Below are 21203 nucleotides of genomic sequence, written 5' to 3'. Positions count from 1 at the left end.
TATTATTATTATTATTATTATTATCATCATCATCATCATCATCATCATCTTCATTAAATATGGAAGTCAGTCAACTGAACATTCAAAAATGCATCACAAATACGATTGACTGGTGCTAATGATTGATACAGGTTGCTGCCAGCGTCCTAGGTATCAACCAAGAACTTCTTATTATTATCTTCTTCTTCTTTTTCTCCTCCTCCTCCTTCTCCTTCCTCCTCCTCTTCCAAAATAGTGGCAAACCTCTGTTCATTCTGGTATGGCTCTGTTCCTCACCTGATTTTATAATAAATTATTTAATTAAATGGATTAAATGTTATAAAACCAAGGATCAACTTCAAATATCACATTCATGTTAAAAGTGCTCCTGGCTCTTGCATGGATTTCCAATACTGTGTGAAAAATGTTAACATAATAAACGGATGATGGATAAGTGTGTTGTTTGGGATTATGGTGACATATTCAGAAAAAAATGCTAAAGGAAGACTAGCTGCATTGGAAGAGAACATCTTGAGCAACTAAAAGGGGTGGCCAACAAGCATCTTTGTCCACTTATTTCACTGATTGGCAAACTTGACAGCTTTAAGATGTGTGGATTTAAGCTCCCAGAATTTTGCCACCACCAATGCTGGCTGGGGGATTCTGGGAGTTGAAGTTCACACATCTTAAAAGTTGCCAGACTTGAGAAAAACTAATTTACTTTTTAATAAATAGATATTTAGGACAAGTCATGACTTTTGTGGAAGCTATTTTGAGAAAATGGCCTTTAAATGTGCTCAAAACCCCAAATATGTCATTGACGTCCCCTTCCTGCCCCCAGGTCCCAAAACTACAGAAAAGAGTTGTTAATGAGTTATTATTAACTATTGAGATGCTTTGCACTTTTCTCTTAAAGAGACAGGCACACTTTCTAAAACCATCCTACGCTTCTACGCCAGGCTCTCTCTAACGTTAGAGGGCGCCTCTCAGATATCTGCCCCACTTCAAGAGTGAGCCTGGTGGCGCAGCAGACTAATAGCCTGTTATTAACATTCAGCTGCCTGCAATTACTGCAAGTTCGAATCTTGCCAGGCTCAAGGTTGACTCAGCCTTCCATCCTTTCTAAGGTAGGTAAATTGAGGACCCAGTTTGTGGGGGCAATAAGCTGACTTTGTATAAATATACAAAAGTATGAAGGCTATTGCTTAACGCATTGTAAGCCGCCCTGAGTCTCCAGAGAAGGGTGGCATATAAATCAAATTAAAAAAAAAAAAGTGCTGAAATGCAGGGCTCCCCACCCGCGTTCCCTCTCTCTTTCCCCCCTCCTTTTTGTCCAGGGATGTGGAACAGAAGAGTATTTAATGCGATCATTTTGCCTCATTAGTATAAGGCCGTGTTTCTTTAACTGACAACTTTTAAGATGTGTGGACTTCAACTCCCAGAGCTCTCCAGGTGGCTGGGGAATTCTGGGAGTTGAAGTCCACACATCTTAGAAATTGAGGAACAATGATAAAAACCGCTTCGGCAGAAAGCATCAGCGCAGAATTTCTGCGCCGGGATGTCCTCCCCCCCCCCCCCGCCAATTCCAACAGAAGTAGGGCGGGGAGAGACAATCCCGACTTTTCCCGCTGGAGGGCGCTGTTGCAGTTTTCAAAGTTAGCGGCGAGGACTGTCAGAACTGGCGAGAAGCCGCGCTTGCAAGTCCGCTTTTTCCTCTGCCGCCGAAATCTCTCCGCGGGTGGCTTCGTCCGTTTTGCGAGGACCGCCACTTAAAAGTAGATGGGAAACACCTGAAACTGCGGCCGATTCGTAAGTACATTCCGGGGTGGGTGGGGGGCGGCGGCGGGAGGGGGTCGCAAGCCGGGTGGGCGCAAAACGGGCGGGAAGGCGCAAGGTTGGTCGCTTCTGCGGGAGCGTGTCTAGCAAGGCGCTACGTGCTGACCGGGGCTGTTCACGAACTGTGCAGTATGTCTTCCTGACTTGAATTAAGCCATTTTGCCGCTTGTAACATAGCGGAGAAAAGAATGCCTATTAGGAGTTTTCCCTTATTTTTTTTTTCCCCTTTAAAGCTGATTTTTTTTTAAAAAAAGAGTTGAACCTAACTGAGGAGGATCTCGCCTAAGAGGTCGGATCCACTTGGGGTTCTGGAATCGAATTGCTTCCAGAGAGCCTGCCGATTTTTCTAAGGGGCATATCAAAGTGACAGATTGATGATGATGATGATGATGATGATGGAAAATGGTATTGACTTTATATCCCCTTTCTCCTTATTTATCCTTGTGCATTGGACAGCCAAAACTTTCCTTCTCTTGCTTTTTATACAGTAAAAGAATGAGATTTACCCACAGGTTTATTTATAGAAAGTGGTTTAGATTCAGGCATCCCCGTTTACAGGGTTTGAAAATGAGTCATAAGGATGAGCTGAGTCTTCAAACCATCTTTTGCTCAGTTGTGGGTAATGCTGTTCTTGGATTAGCTGTAAGCATGAAGGGTGGTAATCCGAAGGAACAGTCACACACAGTGAACCTGAAGCTGTTCAACCAACTTGTTGTGTTGTTGCCTCAACTCCCTGCGGACAGGCATTTTGGATCTTCTAATACCCCACAGCTGTTTTTGATAGAGCGGATTGTATCATAAAATGAAACGATGGGTGCTTAGCATGCAGAGCTGCATAAAGAAATTTAGAATTTTTTTTTGCCTGTTTTGCACGAACTTCCATAAAATCGTAGAACTGGAAGGGACCTCAGAGATCATCTAGTTCGGCTCCCTACTTGGTGAAGGATCTGCTAAAGCATTTCAAAGAAATGGCTGTCCAGTCTCTGAAGATCTCCAGGGAAAGGAATGGATCACTTCACGAGGCAACTTAGAACAGTTTTTCAATGGGGACATTTCTCTTCTAACCTGGGTCTGCTTCTGTGGAGTTTCAAACCATTGGCTCTGGTCCTGCCTTCCAGAGCAAACCCTCCTCTGTGTGATAAACTCCTTAGATATTGGAAGAGGGCTACTGAAATTCTCCTAAATCTTTTTTCTTTTTTTTTTTTACCAGCCAAACCTGCCCTGTTCCTTTAACTGTCATAGGGTCTGCTAGTCCCCTCACCTTCTTGATGGCCATGTTCTGAACATGTATCTGAGCTCTACATACTTCGTTTTGTAGATTGGAGTTCCTAAAACTGGAGCCAGTATTCTCTCAGCGACCTGACTAAGAGGGTCCTGCCCAAGGTAGGGTAATATGGGGCAGTTCCAGGGGTGAAATGCTCCCGGTTCGGACCAGATCGCCTGATCTGGTAGCGATGGACGCGGGTGGTTCAGAGAAACGGTAGCAAAAATCCCTGCCCTCCCCCCCCCATGCCCAGCTGAGCCATGCGATCATCAGAGGCTTTTTTTCTTTTAAATGCCTCTGACGATCCAAGCTGAGTTGCCTGATGGTTAGAGGCCTTTTAAAAAAGCCTCTGACGATCAGGCAACTCAGCTGGGATCGTCAGAGCCTTTTGAAAGCATTTTTTTACAACCTCTTCATCGAAGAGATTGTAGAAAAAATGGTTTTAAAAATAAAATTTTAAAAAATTGGCCATGCCCACCCAGTCACATTACCCCCCCCCCCCCGGCCCACCAAGCCACGCCCACAGAACCAGTAGTAACAAATTTTAGATTTCACCACTGGGCAGTTCTGCCCTGTTATAAACACACTGTGTTCTTCCTGTTAATACCCCCCAAATAGCAAGACCTTTCTCAGCAGCTGCATCACACTGTTGGTTAATGTTTAGTTTATAATTTGTTAGAACATCTAGATTCTGTTCACATGAACCCAAGCCAGGTCTCCGTCCTCCAACCCATACGTGCCTTTCATTTCTTCTCCCCACATGTAGGACTTTGTATTTTTCCCTCTTAAATTCAGTCTTGTCTGTTTCAACCAGAGGTGGGTTTCAGCAGGTTCTGACCAGTTCTGCAGAACCGGTACCAGAAATTTTGAGTAGTTCGGAGAACCGGTAGTAAAAATTCTGACTGGCCCCACCCCCATCTATTCTCTACCTCCCAAGTCCCAGCTGATTGGGAGGAAATGGGAATTTTACAGTAACCTTTCTCTGGAGTGGGGTGGGAAGGGAGATTTTACAGTATCTTTCCCCTGCCATGCCCACCAAGCCACACCCACAGAACCGGTAGTAAAAAAAATTGAAACTCACCACTGATTTCAACCTACTGTTCAGAGCAGTGTCCAACCTTGGCAACTTTAAGACTTGTGGACTTCAACTCCCAACTCAGCAAAGCTGGCTGAGGAACTCTGGGAGTTGAAGTCCACAAGTCTTAAAATTGCCAAGGTTGGAGACCCCTGGTCTAGTTCTTTTTGAACCTTCACTTACTCTTCTGAAGCATTAGCTACCCCTCCTAGTTTTGTGTCCTGTGTAGTCTTGATCGTGCTCTCCTCAATCCCTTCTTTCATCCAAGTCAGTAATAAAAATATTGGTCCTAGGCCCAGGACAGAGCTTCATGGCACTGTATTTGATGCAAATCTCCAAGCTGATATGGAGCCACCTCTTTGGGGTGGGTATCATTCAGCCACTTATGAATATATATAATGGTTGTATCATCTAACCCAGTGGTCCCCAACCTTTTGAGTACCAGGGACCAGTTCCATAGCAAACAATTTTTCCATTAATGGGGGAGGGGGGCATGATTCACATGCTACCTAGATCCTGTGCCCATACAGATGAAGCTTCATTCACTTGCCCCGCCCAGTTCCTAAAGGGCTGCGGGTCTGCAGTCCAGGAGTTGGGGACCCCTGAACTATCCTATATTTTACGGTGTTAGTAATGAGGATATCATAAGAGGTTTTGTCAAATGTCAAGTTCTCATTACTACTCAAGTGCTCAAAAACATGTTGATAATTTGCTCAAGGACCTTGCTCAGCGTCAACATCAAGTTGACAGCTCTGTAGTTTTCCTAGGTCTTCAGTTTTTCCTTTTTTGAAGATAGGAACATTATTTGCCCTACTTTGGACTTCAGGCATCTTGTTTGTGGTTCTGCTTGGTCACATCTGCTAGTTTCTTCATTACCCTATGATGAGTCAGCAACCCGCGGCTCTGGAGCCGCATGTGGCTCTTTCATCCCTCTGCTACGGCTCCCTGTCACCAGTTGGCTCCACAATTGATAGGGCTTTTGGTTAGGATAGGTAGAGGAAAAAGGATGCCACACTAGGAGGAAATGCTATGGTGGGGGAACCAGACTTCCGGTTGGCTCCAAACTTGAACAGGGGACTTCCGGTTAGGACCTTTGTGGCTCTTTGAGTGTTTAAGGTTGCCGACCCTTGCCCTAGGATATAGCTCATCTGGCCATGGAGACTTAGATCAATGATACCATTTAAGTGTTCTTTTACTTGCCTATCTTGAGCTGTCATTTCCTTCTTCAACTAGAGGTACCCTGAAGACTAGTTAGGGCTTCATTTCCCTTCTGAGAGTAACAGACGTAAAATACAAGTTAGAACAATCTGACATCTCACTATTACCTATCGTTTTATGTTTCTGACATCTGTGATTTAGACTTTCCTGGAAGTGTTTATAAAAGCCATACATAACTGTCTCATTCTTCAAGTTTCCTCCTGAAAATGACATTTTTTCCTGAGGTTTAAGGATCTTTCTTTGGGGACATAATATTCAGGTGGAAATTTAATCCATTCAGAATTTCTGTATCGGAGAAAAGACATTTGAAATTATCATCAACTTTCGACAGTTGGCAGGTGACAAAAGGTATAACTAAATAAAGATAAAGAAAGTATGTAAACCATATTTAGAGGCTCTGGATATGTTCTTTTGGGGCACTCTAACCCTGAGAAAACTATAAATGTCCCTCTCTATAGAATTGGCAGGGGAAGGAAGAGTTTTATGAGGAGAAAGTACCGCTGCTAAAATCTTTCTATCAATGCTTAGATAGAAACTGAGCTGTTTCTCACCCGAATACAGGAACCTATGAATTAAAAAGCCTCACATGCAGCTGTGAGCTGGGCTTACAATACTGCCTTCTGAGAGTCAGTGATTCGCATGGATATGAACAAATGCTAGGCATTGAAACTGCTAGTCATTTGATTTGTGTCTTTTGGGAGAGGGGTCCAAGTTCATTTCTAACCATTTGCACAGTCTTCTACTAAGAGCTGGAATTTTGGCCCATTTCTGCACACAAGCTAAATGCAGAGAGATCCAGGACCAAAAAGAAAGAACACCACTTCTTTACACAGTAGTTTCATCATTTATTCATTGTCCGAAACTAATATTTCAGCGAAGAGGATATTACAATACATCAAATATAAAACAGTGACATACAGTTTTTAAAAAATAGAACTTGTACAGAAAAGCCAGAAGCAATTAACAGAGTAGGGCATCAGATGATTCATGCAGGCCATGGCTATTGTTAAAAATTGAGTAACTTTATTAGAAATAGCTGAAGTCTGTTTATTTAGGAGAAAAATGATGACCTGCTCAGAGGATGTGAATTATGAGTTCTAACATCCATTTATTATATGTACATGTGAAACAGATTTTACTTCTGTATCAGAACATATACAAGTGTAGTCTTCTTAATCACATTTCTATAATATGAGTTATTGCCCTTACATGTACTTTTATGATTTGGCCAAAGTGAATAATCTCCTATGGGAAATATGGGAAAAGATAAAAAGGTATCTGGGAATGGAACAGGGGAGAGTGGCTATTATGCGGTAATGGAAGTGGGAGATCTGCTTGGAGATCTAAGCTTCAGATCATCAGCAAAAGGGCAACTATAATTTATCAAGGCTGGGACCAACTAATGTCAGAAAAGAAAAACCTCAGAAAACCAGGTGAAGATTGTTTTGTCTTTTTAGGGAAGATTCACACCTGTCTGATAAGATGAAGTGAACCAATAATGTTCTTCACGACAAAGTCTTAGGTGTGCTCCAAAGGAAATGCAGCCTAATTCCAACTGGTTAAGGTGGAGTAAGGAACTCATATTATAGCCTTTACAATTTTGGATTAGGTAGCTTCTATCTTAAAAGCACCCTTATAACAACCTAACTGGGCACCATATACATCGAGGCCAATATTTTAGCCTTGAATAATTTAACAGCTGCTAGTACATAGTTGTTTATGACATGCATATTTAATAATGGCAAAGGATTTTTTTGTGGCTTTTATAAAAAGGTCCTTTTCTGGATTAATCCAACTCATAGGTGGTAGGAGAGATACGATGATCATAAAGGTGATTTTCCCAGGGTGCGTCTCATCCGTTGCAGATTGTTCAGTTGACTTGCCATGCGTGAAGTGATGGTTATCAATTCTAACAGTTTTAAAAGGACTCCAGACTAATTTATGGAAGGGAGGGTTCTCGGTAGCTACTAGTTTTCCTGACTGCATTTAACCTCCAGAATCAAAGATTGGGTGCCTTAAAGATCAATTGTTACAAAACAAGAATAGAAGAAAGCTTATGCCCGTCTGTGATTTATTTATTTATTTGCATCCCATCTTTACTATATATTTCTCCTGCTATTTTTCCCACAGCAACAACTTTGTGAGGTAGGTTGGGCTGAGAGAGAATGACTGGCCCAAAGTCACCTAGTGTTGTGACCTAGACCCAAGTAGTTATTACCAGACACAATCAGTCCTAAACAAACATATTTTATTAGAACAGCTGAGAATTACTTCATTCTCATCTTAGTCCAAATTAATTCCAAAACAAGTCCTTCAGAAAAAGTCCTTCGGCCTTATCACAAACCTTTGGCACCCTGCCAAAGGCTTTTCTTGGCAAAGCTCCACAAAGTTCAGAAACAAGAGTTGCCAACAAGAAACAAATGTAGCAACGTTGCTTTCCTACAAAGAGCCCAAGAGCTGTTGCTGCTCTTTTAAGTCTTATGGGAGGGACCAATCATCTCCTGGCCTTATTCCCGAGTCGTCCTTTTTGCTTTAGCTGCTCTTGCCTTCTTCGCATGCATGCACTAGGAACAGGCTCTTCTTGTTCCTCTGCCTCTCTGGTGTCCGCCTCTGGAAACTCCAGAGTCTGCGCATCACTCCCAGATGGCCCTGGCTCCATCTCTGCCTATGACTCAGAGCCCTCATCCAGGCCTTCCCCTGACTCCAGGACTGGCCCATTGTCCTCCCCAGCCTCCTCACTGTCCGACTCCGCTGCCAGCTCCTCAGGCTGCTGGTGGACCACAACACCTAGCTGGCTTTCATGGCTAAGATGGGACTTGAACTCACAGTCTTTTGTTTTCTAGCCTGGTGCCTAACCATTAGATGAAACTAGCTCCCCATACTCTCTCTGTGGATCTGATCAGCTATTGTGGATTCAGAATGTTAGGTGAGTCTACAGTGGTTGAACTTCTTATTGTCTCCATGTGCTTTGTATATTTTTAGAATTTCTAAAGTGCTTTTTTAAAAAAATATATGACTTTTATACTTTTTATGATGATTGTTTTTTTTATACATTGCTGCTTTAAGTGATTGTAGTGCACTCCCCAGAACAGTTTTAGTTTTATGAGATAGGTTTAATTAACAAATTAATTAACAAATAATTAACAAATAAATTCCAGGGTTGTAAATGAGACTACATGTAGATTGTGGATTGCCACCCTGATATAGAAATTGTGTTGAGACTGGTGACGAGGTCAAAGAAAGAGAGATTTGATGCTATTGAATCCCTTTAAGAAATTTTAAGGTCTTGATACCAGCATAGGAGTGTTGGAAGAAATGTCCTTCTGGGTTCAGTTTCAAGTGGGGAGAAAGACATTGGAAACATGGTGGCTGCTTGGAAAGATGGCCTTAATGGTGGACAGGACCACATGGTTTGAGGTCCTGGGGAAAAAGGGAAGAGATGCTGAGAGTCCCTGGGTTTTAGACCCTCTCTGGGCTTTGAACTTCCTGGGGCACAGGAAGAGTATCCTGATTGGTTGCTGTCAGAGGCCATAGCTAGCTTTGTAGGCTGTCTGTGTCCCTTGCGGGCTGATATAATCTTCCCAGGTGCCATGTGGTGAGTTCTGTTGCTAGATGGGTAGAGGGCTAATCCTACCTTTGTTATGTAGAATAGACTGGCTGGGGCCTTAATGGCCATTGACAAAGGTATGTATGGGGGGCCTGAGTTTCTGCCTTCCTTTTAGGGGAAATATTCTGCCCTTCTAATATTTCCTAAAATATTTCATTCTTCTAGGAGAGGGGTGGGTGCTAACTTCCTTCAGGAGAAAGATGAGCAGTGGTACAGATTGCAAGTATTTATGATAATGACCGCCCATGTTCCAGTGATGTTCAGCAGCTGGTTGTGTTGGAAGAAACATCCTTCTGGGTTCTGCTCCAAGTGGGGAAAACAGACACTGGAAACATGGAGACTGCTTGGAAAGATGGTTTAATGGTGGACAGGATCACATGGCTTGAGTTCCTGAACAGAAAAAGGGCAGATACAGTAAATCCTCGGGTTTTTATACTCTCTCTGGCTCTGCATTTCTTGGGGCCCCGAAAGAGTATCCTGATTGGTTGTCAGACTCCCAGGGGGTGGGGGCCTTGCTGGCTGATGGTCACATGTGCTTCCCAGGTCACATGTGGTGAGTTTCTGCTGCTATTGTGTAGAGGGCTAATCCTATCTTTGGCAATTCCTACTATGGCTCTGCCTGAAGGAAGTAGATCTTTGTTATGTAGAATAGACTGGCCCAGGCCTTAATGACCCATTGACAAAGGGTGGGGGGCAGGAAGGTGGGAGCTGCTTTGTCTGTAAAATATGCTTCTCATATTTCTCATCCAGGGAAATATAATATTCTGCCTTTTTCATATTTCCTAAAATATTTCACTATTCCAGGAAAGGGGTGGGTGCTAACTTCCTACAGTTGCTACGTTGCCACATTAATGGCCTGGTTCACCCTCATGCACCATTCGTGCACTTTTGCAACTATAGTCTCAATGCATGGGAGAGGTCAGTGCATTGAGTGTCCTATCGGCACCATCCCTGTTGATCTTGCCATACATTTTTTCTTTCTTCTAAGTAGCAAATGCAACATTGTGAATTCAAATTCTGGGTTTTTAAAAGTATTCCAATCATGTTTCTGGAAAATTAATTTTAAAGAGCTGGTTTCTTTTTTCTTAACATTTTATTAGGTTATTAGGTAGGGTACAAAATACAAAAGTAAATAGGAAGACTGTGAGGCGAAAGGGAAGTGAGGAAGGGCTGGGAAAAAGAAAAAAAAGCGTTGACCTCCGACTCCCTCTATTGCAGTAAAATAAAGCATTAACATCAAACTGCAACTTTTTGCTTTTGCATAGTCATGTAAACTAGGCATTTCTATAAACTCCTATCAATCTAATTGCTAAGACCCAAATTTTAAAGAGCTAGTTCTGAGCAAGAGACCCAGTTTGTTGTAATGATTTAAGACAGGGGTCTCCAACCTTTAAGACTTGTGGACTTCAACTCCCAGAATTCCTCAAAGCTGGCTGAGGAATTCTGGGAGTTGAAGTCCACAAGTCTTAAAGTTGCCAAGGTTGGAGACCCTTGGTTTAAGATACCAGGCTAAAAACCAGGAAATTGTGAGTCTAAAGAATAAAGCTACTTTGGGCCACTCTTTTCTCTGCCCTAGGAAAAAGGCAGTGGCAAGCCACTTCTGAGAATGTTGCTAAGAAAATTGCGTGGATTTGTCCAGATGGTTGCCAGGAGTCAAAAATGACTTGAATGCACATGTACACACACACATATACACATTTCAAGGCAATCTACTGACAGAGTTTAAGCTTACTGATTAATTTTAAAATTGCTGTTTTCAACAATGTAACTGTATTGTGTAATCAAATGACCCTATTATATTCAACAGGGCTTATTCTTGAGCACGTATTATCAAATTCAATGTACAATAACAACAGATCTGCAGCTTAGGAGTTTTTCTGGACTCATGGCTATTGGATGCCTAGCTGGAGGTCCAAAAATGACTCACATCCCCATCCCCATCTAAATGGACTGCACTAATAATGAATTATATGCAGTGTTTCCTTTGAAGACCATTAGAAGGCTAACTATCTATCTAACCTGCTGACAGGTAAGAGCCACAGCACATGGGTGTTGCAGGTGCTACATTGTCTTCCAGTAGGCTTCCAAATGCAATTCAGGGAACTTAAGGTTGACTATAAAAGCAGTGCCGCAAATAGAAAAGCTGAAGATGTCCCACAGTTGTGAAGGGAAGGTGTGTTGGCCCAGAGGTAGGGTTTCTCTGAGTGGTTTCTTCTTATAGAATAGCTTACCTGAAAAAGTTTGGATTGCACATGCTTTAAATATTAGGAGAAAGCCTGGAGGACAGAGTTCTTCCAAACCTTTTAGGAATGAGTAGGGGCAGCATTATGATAATTAGGTATTATTTCGTTGCTTTGATTACGTTGCCTTTTTTTGTTGCAAAGAACTCAGATTTCACAGAAGCCAGTCGTGTACAAGTTAACCAATCAGCCAACCAACCATCTAGTAAAATGCATACATCCAACATTATTTAAAGCTCGTGTGTTGAACTGGGAATCGTCTTTAATCTTCCCAACTTTAGGGGTAGAACGTTAATTTTTCTGTAAAGAAAAAAGTGAAGGACCAATCACTTTATTTTATGCATCCAACTGTATCCGACTTCCAAAAGCAGATTTTGTCTTTAGGATTGCCTCACCCTTAACAAATTTGCTTTATTTCCAGCAGGTCCCATTTAAAGATTTAATTTGTTAAATATATTTCAAAAAGCTCTTTATGATGAGAAGGCCCGTTGGGATAGTTAAAATGTAATCTAAGTACATTGGACTGTGGCTGATGCTTAGAAATTTTAATCCCGAGAAGACTTGCACAGAATTTACCGTAGCAATTCTCAGTGAGGGGACCCACTGTATCTGTGTCTCCTCCTTTCCTAGCTGCGTGGGCTGGGGATGTTGGAAATGTTGCTGTTGCAGCTTTTTTTTTTTTTTTTTTTTTTGCCAGGGAGGGAAAAATTCTTTTTTTTTCTTTCTTTCCTCCTATAAAACTGTCACTCTCTTATTATTTTGTAAGCGACAGAACATGTGTTCAGCTATTAACCTCCCCCACAAAAATCATCCTGGAACGTTGAACTGGAGAATATTTGCTGGGTTGTTTCACATGGCAAAAAAAATAATAATAATAGCAAACTGGTCTTGGCTGAACTGCAAAGAAACTCTCCATTTTCAGCTACACTTTGGTTTATTATCTCTGGCTCTTCCATTCACAAGGGCAAACTCCTCTTCATTTCATCTAAGGCCTTGCCCTTATGTGAAGGCCAAACTAACTTTTTATCATCAGAGTTTGGGACATTGCGAAGATATAAACGAAGAAGAAAATGCTTTTAGCCAATTCAGACTTTTTCCAGTACAGCCCAACATTGCCTGCTTAGTCTCTTATCTGCCTAGTGAGTTTAAGTTTGAATTAGATATTTCACATTGCAAGGTTTTAGGATTCTATTTTGTTTATGCTTCCTAAATGACAATGAGCATAGCAGGTCTTATTTGGAGAAAGTTTGTGTGAAATGGCCCTCTTAGGAACCATCAACTAGTATTCTTTGTGAGACAATGGTGGAACTTTAAAAAAAAAACAATTTACATTGTCTTTCATAGAAATAAAGGACAATTGGCAAGCCTGTGATTGGGAGCTTTTCCCCATTCAGGTTTCGTCAGATATTATAAAACTTTCCCTCTCATTATCTTTGACCATTAGCCCTGCTATTTTAAGATTATTTGAATTTTTTATCCCTATGTCTGGAGGCACCAAATTGGGGAAGACTGGACTGCAGCAACAGACAATCTAGAGGCTATTTTGTGGCTCCTAGATCATTCCCACTTTGCCCCACCAAAATTTGGCTACAAAATTTATCATTTGGAGCAGTTTGATTTTACAAGGGTTTGTCTTTGGCCTCAAAATGCAAAATTGATCCAACTGAAGCTTAACAAACTTATTTTGCATTGTGCCACTTCAGAAAAATTTGACTGAAAAATATTGCCACCATCTTTTACAATAAAATTACACTAATTACTTCCCCCTTATTTTTTAAAACATCTCCCATGCAAAATGGTAACCTGTTCCTGATCTAGAATTGTCTCTTGTCTTTAAATGATAAAATAGGAATGTATCCTGCCTTAATCTGTTAATGTTCCCTCTTTTTAGTTGGTTAGAAGGGCTGAAGAGGAAGCAGTGACAACACTGCTTTGAAAGTTTGGTCTGGATTATCCAAGATGTTGAGAGATACTTTATGAAAGCTTTGAGATGCAAGGAGCCTGATCCCATAATCCAATTTACCGAAAACAGACTATTTCAATAACATTAATTAATTAGTACTGTTCAGATGTGGTAGTCAGGCTTAATGCAATCCTGTATAATGCAAATCCTTCTAAAGACTTTAGAAGGAGTTGACAGAACTACAACATGACATTCCTATAAAATCAGTACGAATTGTTTCAATAGAGCGAATTCTTACATCACGTTATAAACATGATATTCCTATAAAATCAGTACAAATTGTTTCAATAGAGCGAATTCTTACATGAAGGGGTCATGTAGCTTTGGCCATAGTGCTTCTTTTCCTCAAAGTACCACTGGAAATGCTTTCCAAATATCTTGAGGAGAAACTGACAAGATGACCTATGTCAAAGCTAAAAGCTCTTGTTATTCCTCTTTTCCATCTAAGTTGAACATGTTACCAAGCATAACTCCAACTTTAGAGATCCAAATGGATTTAATAGATGTAAGAATCTGTGCCACCAAGATTTTCTGGGAACTAAAGTAAATAGAGAAGAAAAGACTTTAATGAGGATGGGATGAACTCTGTTCCCCCCCCCAAATATAATTGACTAATAAATGCTTTGATTAATTAATTTATTTATTTTTGGCTAAAGGGTATATATTTTGTCCTTCAGCAGAGGACAAGCTCTACAGCAGCTTTATTTTCCTTGACTAGAGATTCACTGTTTAGAGATTCATATCTAGAACTGAAACAATATACTGGATTCATTAACTTCCATCATCATTCTGTCTGTAGCTTTAATAAACCTAATGTCACTGTATTAATAAAACCTGATTTTACAATATCTTTTCATTAGATAAGGATAAGATCATGCAAGATTTCTTTCAGTGCCTCATAATTCAGTCACCCATAGCCCAATTCAAATGAAATGCAATTTTGCTTGTCATAGATTTAATGAATGTCAGTTTTCTAGATTTCAATCCCTCTGCATCATCATGGATTTTTGTCATTCTGGGAAATACAATACCAACACAGCAACAGGAAAGTTGTTTTAGAAAATGTATTTTAGAAGCAGGTGAAATGAGAACCCCTGATTCTCAAGCCAGAAAGAGACATTTGATAAACAGGTGGCAGAAAGTTTTAAGGTTGAGAAAAAAGCATCCGAAAATCCATTATAATAGTCCTCAGGTTATGATGGCAATTGGGACCAGTGATTGTCATCACTAAGTGATGCAGTAGTAAAATGCAATATCACTTGACTGTGTTTCTTAGCAAAAACAATCCTGGCACTCCCATTAGCCACAACATGCATGGGTTGTTAAGTCGAAAGCAACGGGAGTCCCAGGTAAGGAGCAGAAGGATATCACTGGGGTGGGGGTGGGGTCCTTGGGAGCAGATGGTGCACAAGTGCAGGAAGACCTGGGGATGGAGGGTGTGATGGGGTGTGAGCACAGGAAGGAATGAGCGACTTACCAGAACGGCTTTGGAGTTTCCTGCTGGCTTCCCCATTGACTTTGCTTGTGACAAGCCAGCAGGAAAAATAGTAAACAACAATAATGCAATTGTGACTCCACTGTATCCATTGGAAGTGCAAGTCAATTGCAAAGCCAGAACTTTTGAGGACTGGTCATAAGTAACATGCTTTCACAACTTTAAACAATTGCTGAACACGTGGTCAATAAGTGAAGCCTCCTTTTAACTTAAAAAGGTAGTAAGGACAGGTCCAGGAATTGAACTTTGGGACTAACATATAGGAGTTGAATCTTGTTCCTGACTTATACGTTTACTGTGCACTGCTCAGTTTATACAGAATTATTGGAATGCATGGCTTCCTAATTCCGCACTATAAAGCTAGTGATCTACACTTTTTGCATTTGTTTGTGAATACAGAGTGGAGAGATTTTCACAGCCATTCTCTTTACTAAGTTTTGACAATAAACAAACACCTACCTCTATTTATGGTAAAAGATTATGTCTAACCGAATAAATACATTTATTTCTTTCTCTTCCCTTCTGTTTTTCATGCTATATCCAAGTAGAACCATGACTTAATATATATATCATATATATATGGGACCATTAATGGAATTTTTATATCCTGCTGACATGAACAGCTAAATGAGGTAGTTTTTGAAACATTATTTTTCTTTATTTCATTTTGCCCTTTTATTTCACTTGAAACCACATGTATGATGATTAACATCTGATTCACACCAAGCCTTTTTACACTGTTAGTAGCTCCCCCATATAATTACAGTGCTCACATTGCACATAGATGTAGGGGTGCATCTTGAGAGAATTCATTCCAACATTTAGCTACTGTGCTAGCAGCTGTAAATACAGGATGTGCAAAATAAAAAATCTTCCTCAATCTGCAAATTATTGGTCATTGGATGGGGGCAGTTCATTCCAAGAATGGAAACTCGTTGGTAGATAGGGGTTGATTAAGCCCTCTTTGACCTTTGGAAATTATGCCTTGTATCGTCTCTGTAAATGAGTGTAGAAATGAGGACAAAAGTGCTAATTCCAGCCTTATAAAAGTTTTTCAGAGTTTAAAAATCCTGGATAATTCAAGCTTCTAAATTCTGTAGACTGTCGAAGCCTGTGTTTTCACAAATGAAGGCAAATATGCATGTCCCAGGATAATGTTGCAAGTTCCAATCTGGGTCGGTCACTGGGACCAGAGATTTATTCAGTAAACCTCTGGTTCCTGTGACTGACCCAAATTGGATCTCACAAGACTTTTCACACAGTTACCTGGCAAAGGAATATATATAAATCTGAAAGCATAAGAGAGTGTTGCTTGTTGTGAAAGAATGAGTTGATTAGTAAACTATGCAGTGAGAGATTCATAAATCAATTTCTTGGTAGTGTCAAGAGTTGAATTTGGGAAGAATGGATTGGAGAAATGGAAGTAATAGAAAGAAACTAGAGTGACAGTAGAGCATTTGCAGGAAATTAAAGTAGAGATGCTCAGTAGGAACAAGGTGAAGGTAGAGCTCTGAGTCATTGCACAAATGAGGGGCCATGGGCGTGATCCCATCAATACTAACTGAAACCAAACATAGAAAAAGGAGAACAACCATAAAATAGGAGCTCCCACACCCAAAAGCTACCAAAGCACAAGATAATAGGGGTTTTATCTACTAACATATAATTGCACGTTAATGGTTGTACGTCAGGTAGCATATGTAATGAAAACTATGCCATCCGTGTACCACAAAAAATATCAACAGGTGCTTGATAAGAAAAATATTAATCCGAACAAGATTCCATTTACTTTATCTCATAGAACAAAACAAATGTGAGCTCCTCTCCTTGGTCATGGTATAATTTGAGATTTGTTAGGAATTGACGTGTGTGTGTGTATGAGATAATGAAAATATGCATCAAAAAAGTATAACATAACCTTTGTTATGTGTGATTATATGACATTGGCTTCTCAAATCTGAATCTCCTCCAGAATTGCTTAGAATGCACAGATTACCCTTTATATCCTTTTCTCTTTTTTTTCTTTTTTCTTTTTACTACAAAAGGGATTTTTGTGTTAATCTTTTCGTCTGAATACAAAAATCATATGGCAAGAGAATACACATTAAGATGAATGTCAGATTTTAGCTGAGCTCACAGCTGAACTGAATACCATCTCGGTATTTCACTCTGAGTAGGCAAAGTTGAACGAAAGGTTTAAAATGAACCTGTGATGAAGTCCTGTAAAAATAGGATTGCCTAGTGTTGTTTGGATCAAGATATAGGTAGATATGTAAGACAGTAGGGATCTTCTTTATTGATTTCTTAAAATTCTGTAACTTCATCTAATTTCCCTGTAAAAAGTGCATATAAAATGAATTTGCTGTAAATTGTAGCGGGATTTATAAATCCATTTGACTGATCTCAAAAGCAAAAGCTGTAAATTTGCCTCCCAGGATAAGTTTAACTTTTATTGAAAATAGCCACAAAATGGCATTTGATTTTTTTCTTCCATTAAGAAAGCTTTGGGCTATTTTAAAAGGCAAAGAATAAATCTTAATTGATTCTCTTTGAGTCTAAAGTTTGTGCTTTTGTTTTGTTTGTCTTATGGTCTGCTTGTATCTACTCACCATTCATTTTCTTGCTTCTTTTCCAGTCTGAGTGTTGACACCAGGACCTATCCTTGTAAAGTATTTTATAATCTCTACAGGCCTCAGTCTTTAATATGGCAATAGCTTCTTTGCGTCACGGAGTGACCATCGCTGGAGCTATCCTGCTGGTGACGGGAACGCTGTGCTTTGCTTGGTGGAGCGATGGTGAAATGGGGGTCACTGCACCCAGCAGTGATCCCAAAGTCACGCCTCAAGGAGAAACGGAACTTATGACCAGGGCTTCCTCTTCCAGTCCTGTACTCAGGTCAATCAGCTTCTTCTGTTGTGGAATTGGTGGGCTGCTTCTTCTGTTTGGACTCCTTTGGTCAGCCAATGCTGGAATAATTTCCCGGCACTACCAGTACCATTTTTCCAGTGACCTTCAGTACTCCACAGTCGAACCTCTTGAAAAGCAGACATGCAGGTTAGCAAGATCTTCGTAGCCAGACCTGAGAGATCAACATAAGCCTTTTAACTAGCCCAGCAAATAATTGTCAGGAAGTGTTACTTCAAGAGAAGCATCATACAAGAGAAGAGAGGGATAGAAGGTTAATTTGTCAGAAGCCATCTAGCTAAATGACATTCTGAAACAGGTCTTCCTTTGAAGACTTTTCCAGCACCACATTTATTCTTGCAGACCATTAAGCCTTTCTCAACCAAAGGTCATGCTTGTTGAGCCATCACTGTTGCCAAAAGAATATCTCCGTTGTAGTCTACCTCAGTTTCATGATTTATAAATGTGTTGTACATGGTTGTAAAATTATTCAAGTTAAGCTTGACTTTGGTAACTTTATGGAACTGTCAATATAGAAGTAGTTTGCCATTACCTTCTGGGATGTTTTTCAAATTCCTAGTCTAGCCAATAGCCCTTTTTCTTTGCAAACCTTACATCCACGTTTTAACCAGCCCTAACCATGATTAGCTTTGGAGACAAAAACAAGGATAGCTAGGTGCTAAACTACCACTCCATAATATTCAGCCAGGACAGCAAGTGTTTGGACACAATAAGAACGATAGTCCAAATTTTAGGAGGGTATCATATTGAGGCACTTCATTTTAGTCAGTGTATCAATTTCTGCAAAACTGAACAGTGACACAATAAGAGTATTATTAGCCCATTTTAAATATGATTGTGAAACTCAAGATGGCTGAATTGTTAGAATTTTGATTCTGACAAAGAAATTTGATTCACTTGCACCCCTTTCTCCCAGGATTGGGGAAGGGTGAGATTAAAAGTGTAACTCTTATACCTAACGATAAAATTACTTTCTCCAATTAATTCTCCATATCAGAGATTATGAAACAATGATTACATGCTATATTACAGCCATTTTCACCCCTTTTCTTCCTTTTAGTCTAGGTAGAGCAGTCTCTGCCTGACTAATCTGGTTTCATGATGATTTCAACAATCCCTATTTGTAGTTATTTCCACTTCTAAATTATTTTCCCCCTTGAAAAAGAGGAAATGAGATGAGCAAAGGTTATGCGAAAGTTTTATCTGTATACAAACCGTGTTGTTTAGTAAAATACAATAGAAAAAAAATGGGTCTGTTTTATGGCCCATGCAGTAAAGATTAATCAGTGGTCATACCTTTGAGTTTTGATACTGGGTGTTTGTTAAGAGTGTGGAAAAAGCTGAGGTCCATTGTTTGTGAATACTACACTAACACTGAAGAAATTTGCAGCACGATCTGCTTCTTACCTTGCTCTCAGAGGCTGAATGGGTAAGACAGCCTCAAACTGTCTTACACGTTCAGTCACTGTTTTCTAATAGTGAGTTTTTCTGTAGTGAGTAAAGGTTTTGGGGCACCCCCAGTTTAAAGGCATTATGGTTTCTGTTGGTACAGGGCAGGGGTGAAATCCAGCAGGTTCTGACAGGTTCTGGAGAACCAGTAGCGGAAATTTTGAGCAGTTCAGAGAACTGGTAGCAGAAATTTTGAGTAGTTCAGAGAACCAGCAAATACCACCTCTGGTTGGCCCTAGAGTGGGGTGGGAATGGGGATTTTGCAGTATCCTTCCCCTGGAGTGGGCTGGGAATGGGGATTTTGCAGTATATTTCCCCTGCCACACCCACCAAGCCATACCATGCCCACAGAACTGGTAGTAAAAAAATTGTGATTTCACCACTGGTACAGGGTGAAAACATTTTTGTTTACTTTCACATTTTCCTCACTCTGTCTTCAAAGCCTGGAAAGTGATCATGTAGGGGTATGACTTTGATTGGGCATAGAAAGTCTAAATCCTGCCAAATGCACTTTAGTTTTCCTCCCCATTCTGTTTGGATAACCATGTTATGTGGGTGGAGCAGGAAAAAAATGGGAGCCCCATATATATATATTTGTTGAGGTTGTCAACATTTGTAAACTCCTCCTTCAACTGCAGCTTGTAATGCACCCTCAATTTTGTTTCTCCTGCTGGTGATAAGGACAGATTATTATGATTTATGGAACTTGGCTGGTGCCGGAGGATGAGAATTTCATTACAATAAGTTTTTATTAATACAGTATTTGCATATTTTTTTCATATGTGGCAGAGGAAGAACTTGAGATGTAAAAGATTTGAATTTAGGATTTTGCAAAATTGGCAGATTCATTCATTCTTATAAACCTACAGGAAATTTCTTTATGCTCAGCATGACTTAGCTCCAGAGATATATAACCACAATTTCAGAGCTATTTGAATATATCTCTATATTCTCCCCCTCTCCCTATCTAATATGTCTGTCTGTCTATCTGTCTTTCGGTCTGTCTGTATCTATCTATCTGTCTATCTATCTATCTATCTATCTATCTATCTATCTATCTATCTATCTATTTTATGGGACAAGTGAAGATAGTTCCCCCCCTCTAAGATTCTAGCTCCTCTAGAACAGGTAACAGTGCTCATGCTTGTCTTTGTAAACTTTATTTTAGAATGAAATATTGGATTTTAGGATACACCCACCCCAACTGATTTTCTTTGTGGTCTTGATTCTGTTTCAGCACCTGGGAGGCCACCAGTATTCCCACTTACGAGGAGGCTTTGAATTGTCAACCTGCTGAAAATGCCTCCAGTGACATGCAGTCTCAGATTTCAAAGGAGATCAGACTGCCCTTATATCAGGTGGTGGATGAAAATCACAAAGGGCAGGGGAGCCGAAGACGCAGTTCCTCTGACGGGGTTTTGTTTCGGAACATTCCACCCAAGCCAAGTTTAGCGTCACGGGATGAAGCTATTATTGTCTGTGACACTCCACCCCCAAGCTATGAGAGCATAGGCTTGGGTGATGGATGATCCAGGCATTTTTTATAGCACTGTGTAGGAATTTCTGGATTGCTGTAGATATTTGTTTTCGTTTAATTAATTGTGGCACTTTGGGATAAAATAACTGCTGTATATATTTTTTTGTAGGAGCTTTTGCTAAATTATCCAAGGGTAGTCTCAACATTGTTTTGTAGTATGTGATTAATATGTATCCAGTCAACCTCATGGATGTTCAGATTCTTTGGAGGTGTATCCAAAATATGAACTAAATATAATACAATTAACTTGTGGAGAACTACTTGAAAGAGGCTCATGAACAGGCCTAGAAGGAAGGTTCACAACAAATTCAGGTTCTGGGTTAATGGTTATTGAAAAAATAAAAATGTTCTTAATAAAATCTATTATCAATTGATGGTCAGCTCAACTTTATGTGCATAATGGGATATAGCTGGATATAACTGCTTTCTGAACATTTCCAGTAGCAGCAAAAAAAAAAAAAAAAAAATCTGAATTGGAAGGATTCATTTATCTGTGGCCAGAGATTGCACTGGAAAATTATAATCAGAGAATGAAATGATTTTTAAACAATGAAAATTCTCTTACACCTCACTCACCCATTTATAACATATGCTTTCTCATATAACCCCTCTGAG

General features: G+C 40.2%; 1 protein-coding gene across 1 annotated transcript; it reads left to right on the top strand.

Moving 5' to 3' along the window:
* Positions 1 to 1709: 1709 nt before the first annotated feature.
* TMEM61 (transmembrane protein 61) lies at positions 1710 to 20902 on the top strand. Its single transcript, XM_070939517.1, has 3 exons — positions 1710 to 1788; positions 17313 to 17731; positions 20289 to 20902. Exons 2-3 carry the CDS (start codon positions 17382 to 17384, stop codon positions 20578 to 20580), a joined length of 642 nt encoding a protein of 213 aa, XP_070795618.1. The 5' UTR covers positions 1710 to 1788; positions 17313 to 17381; the 3' UTR covers positions 20581 to 20902.
* The last annotated feature ends 301 nt before the right edge of the window (positions 20903 to 21203 follow it).

The sequence above is a fragment of the Pituophis catenifer genome, unplaced genomic scaffold (genome assembly GCF_029215685.1).
Source record: "Pituophis catenifer annectens isolate HBS135680 unplaced genomic scaffold, rPitCat1.0.hap2 SCAF_3, whole genome shotgun sequence".
Lineage (NCBI taxonomy): Eukaryota > Metazoa > Chordata > Lepidosauria > Squamata > Colubridae > Pituophis > Pituophis catenifer.
This window is presented reverse-complemented; position numbering and strand designations above follow the sequence as displayed.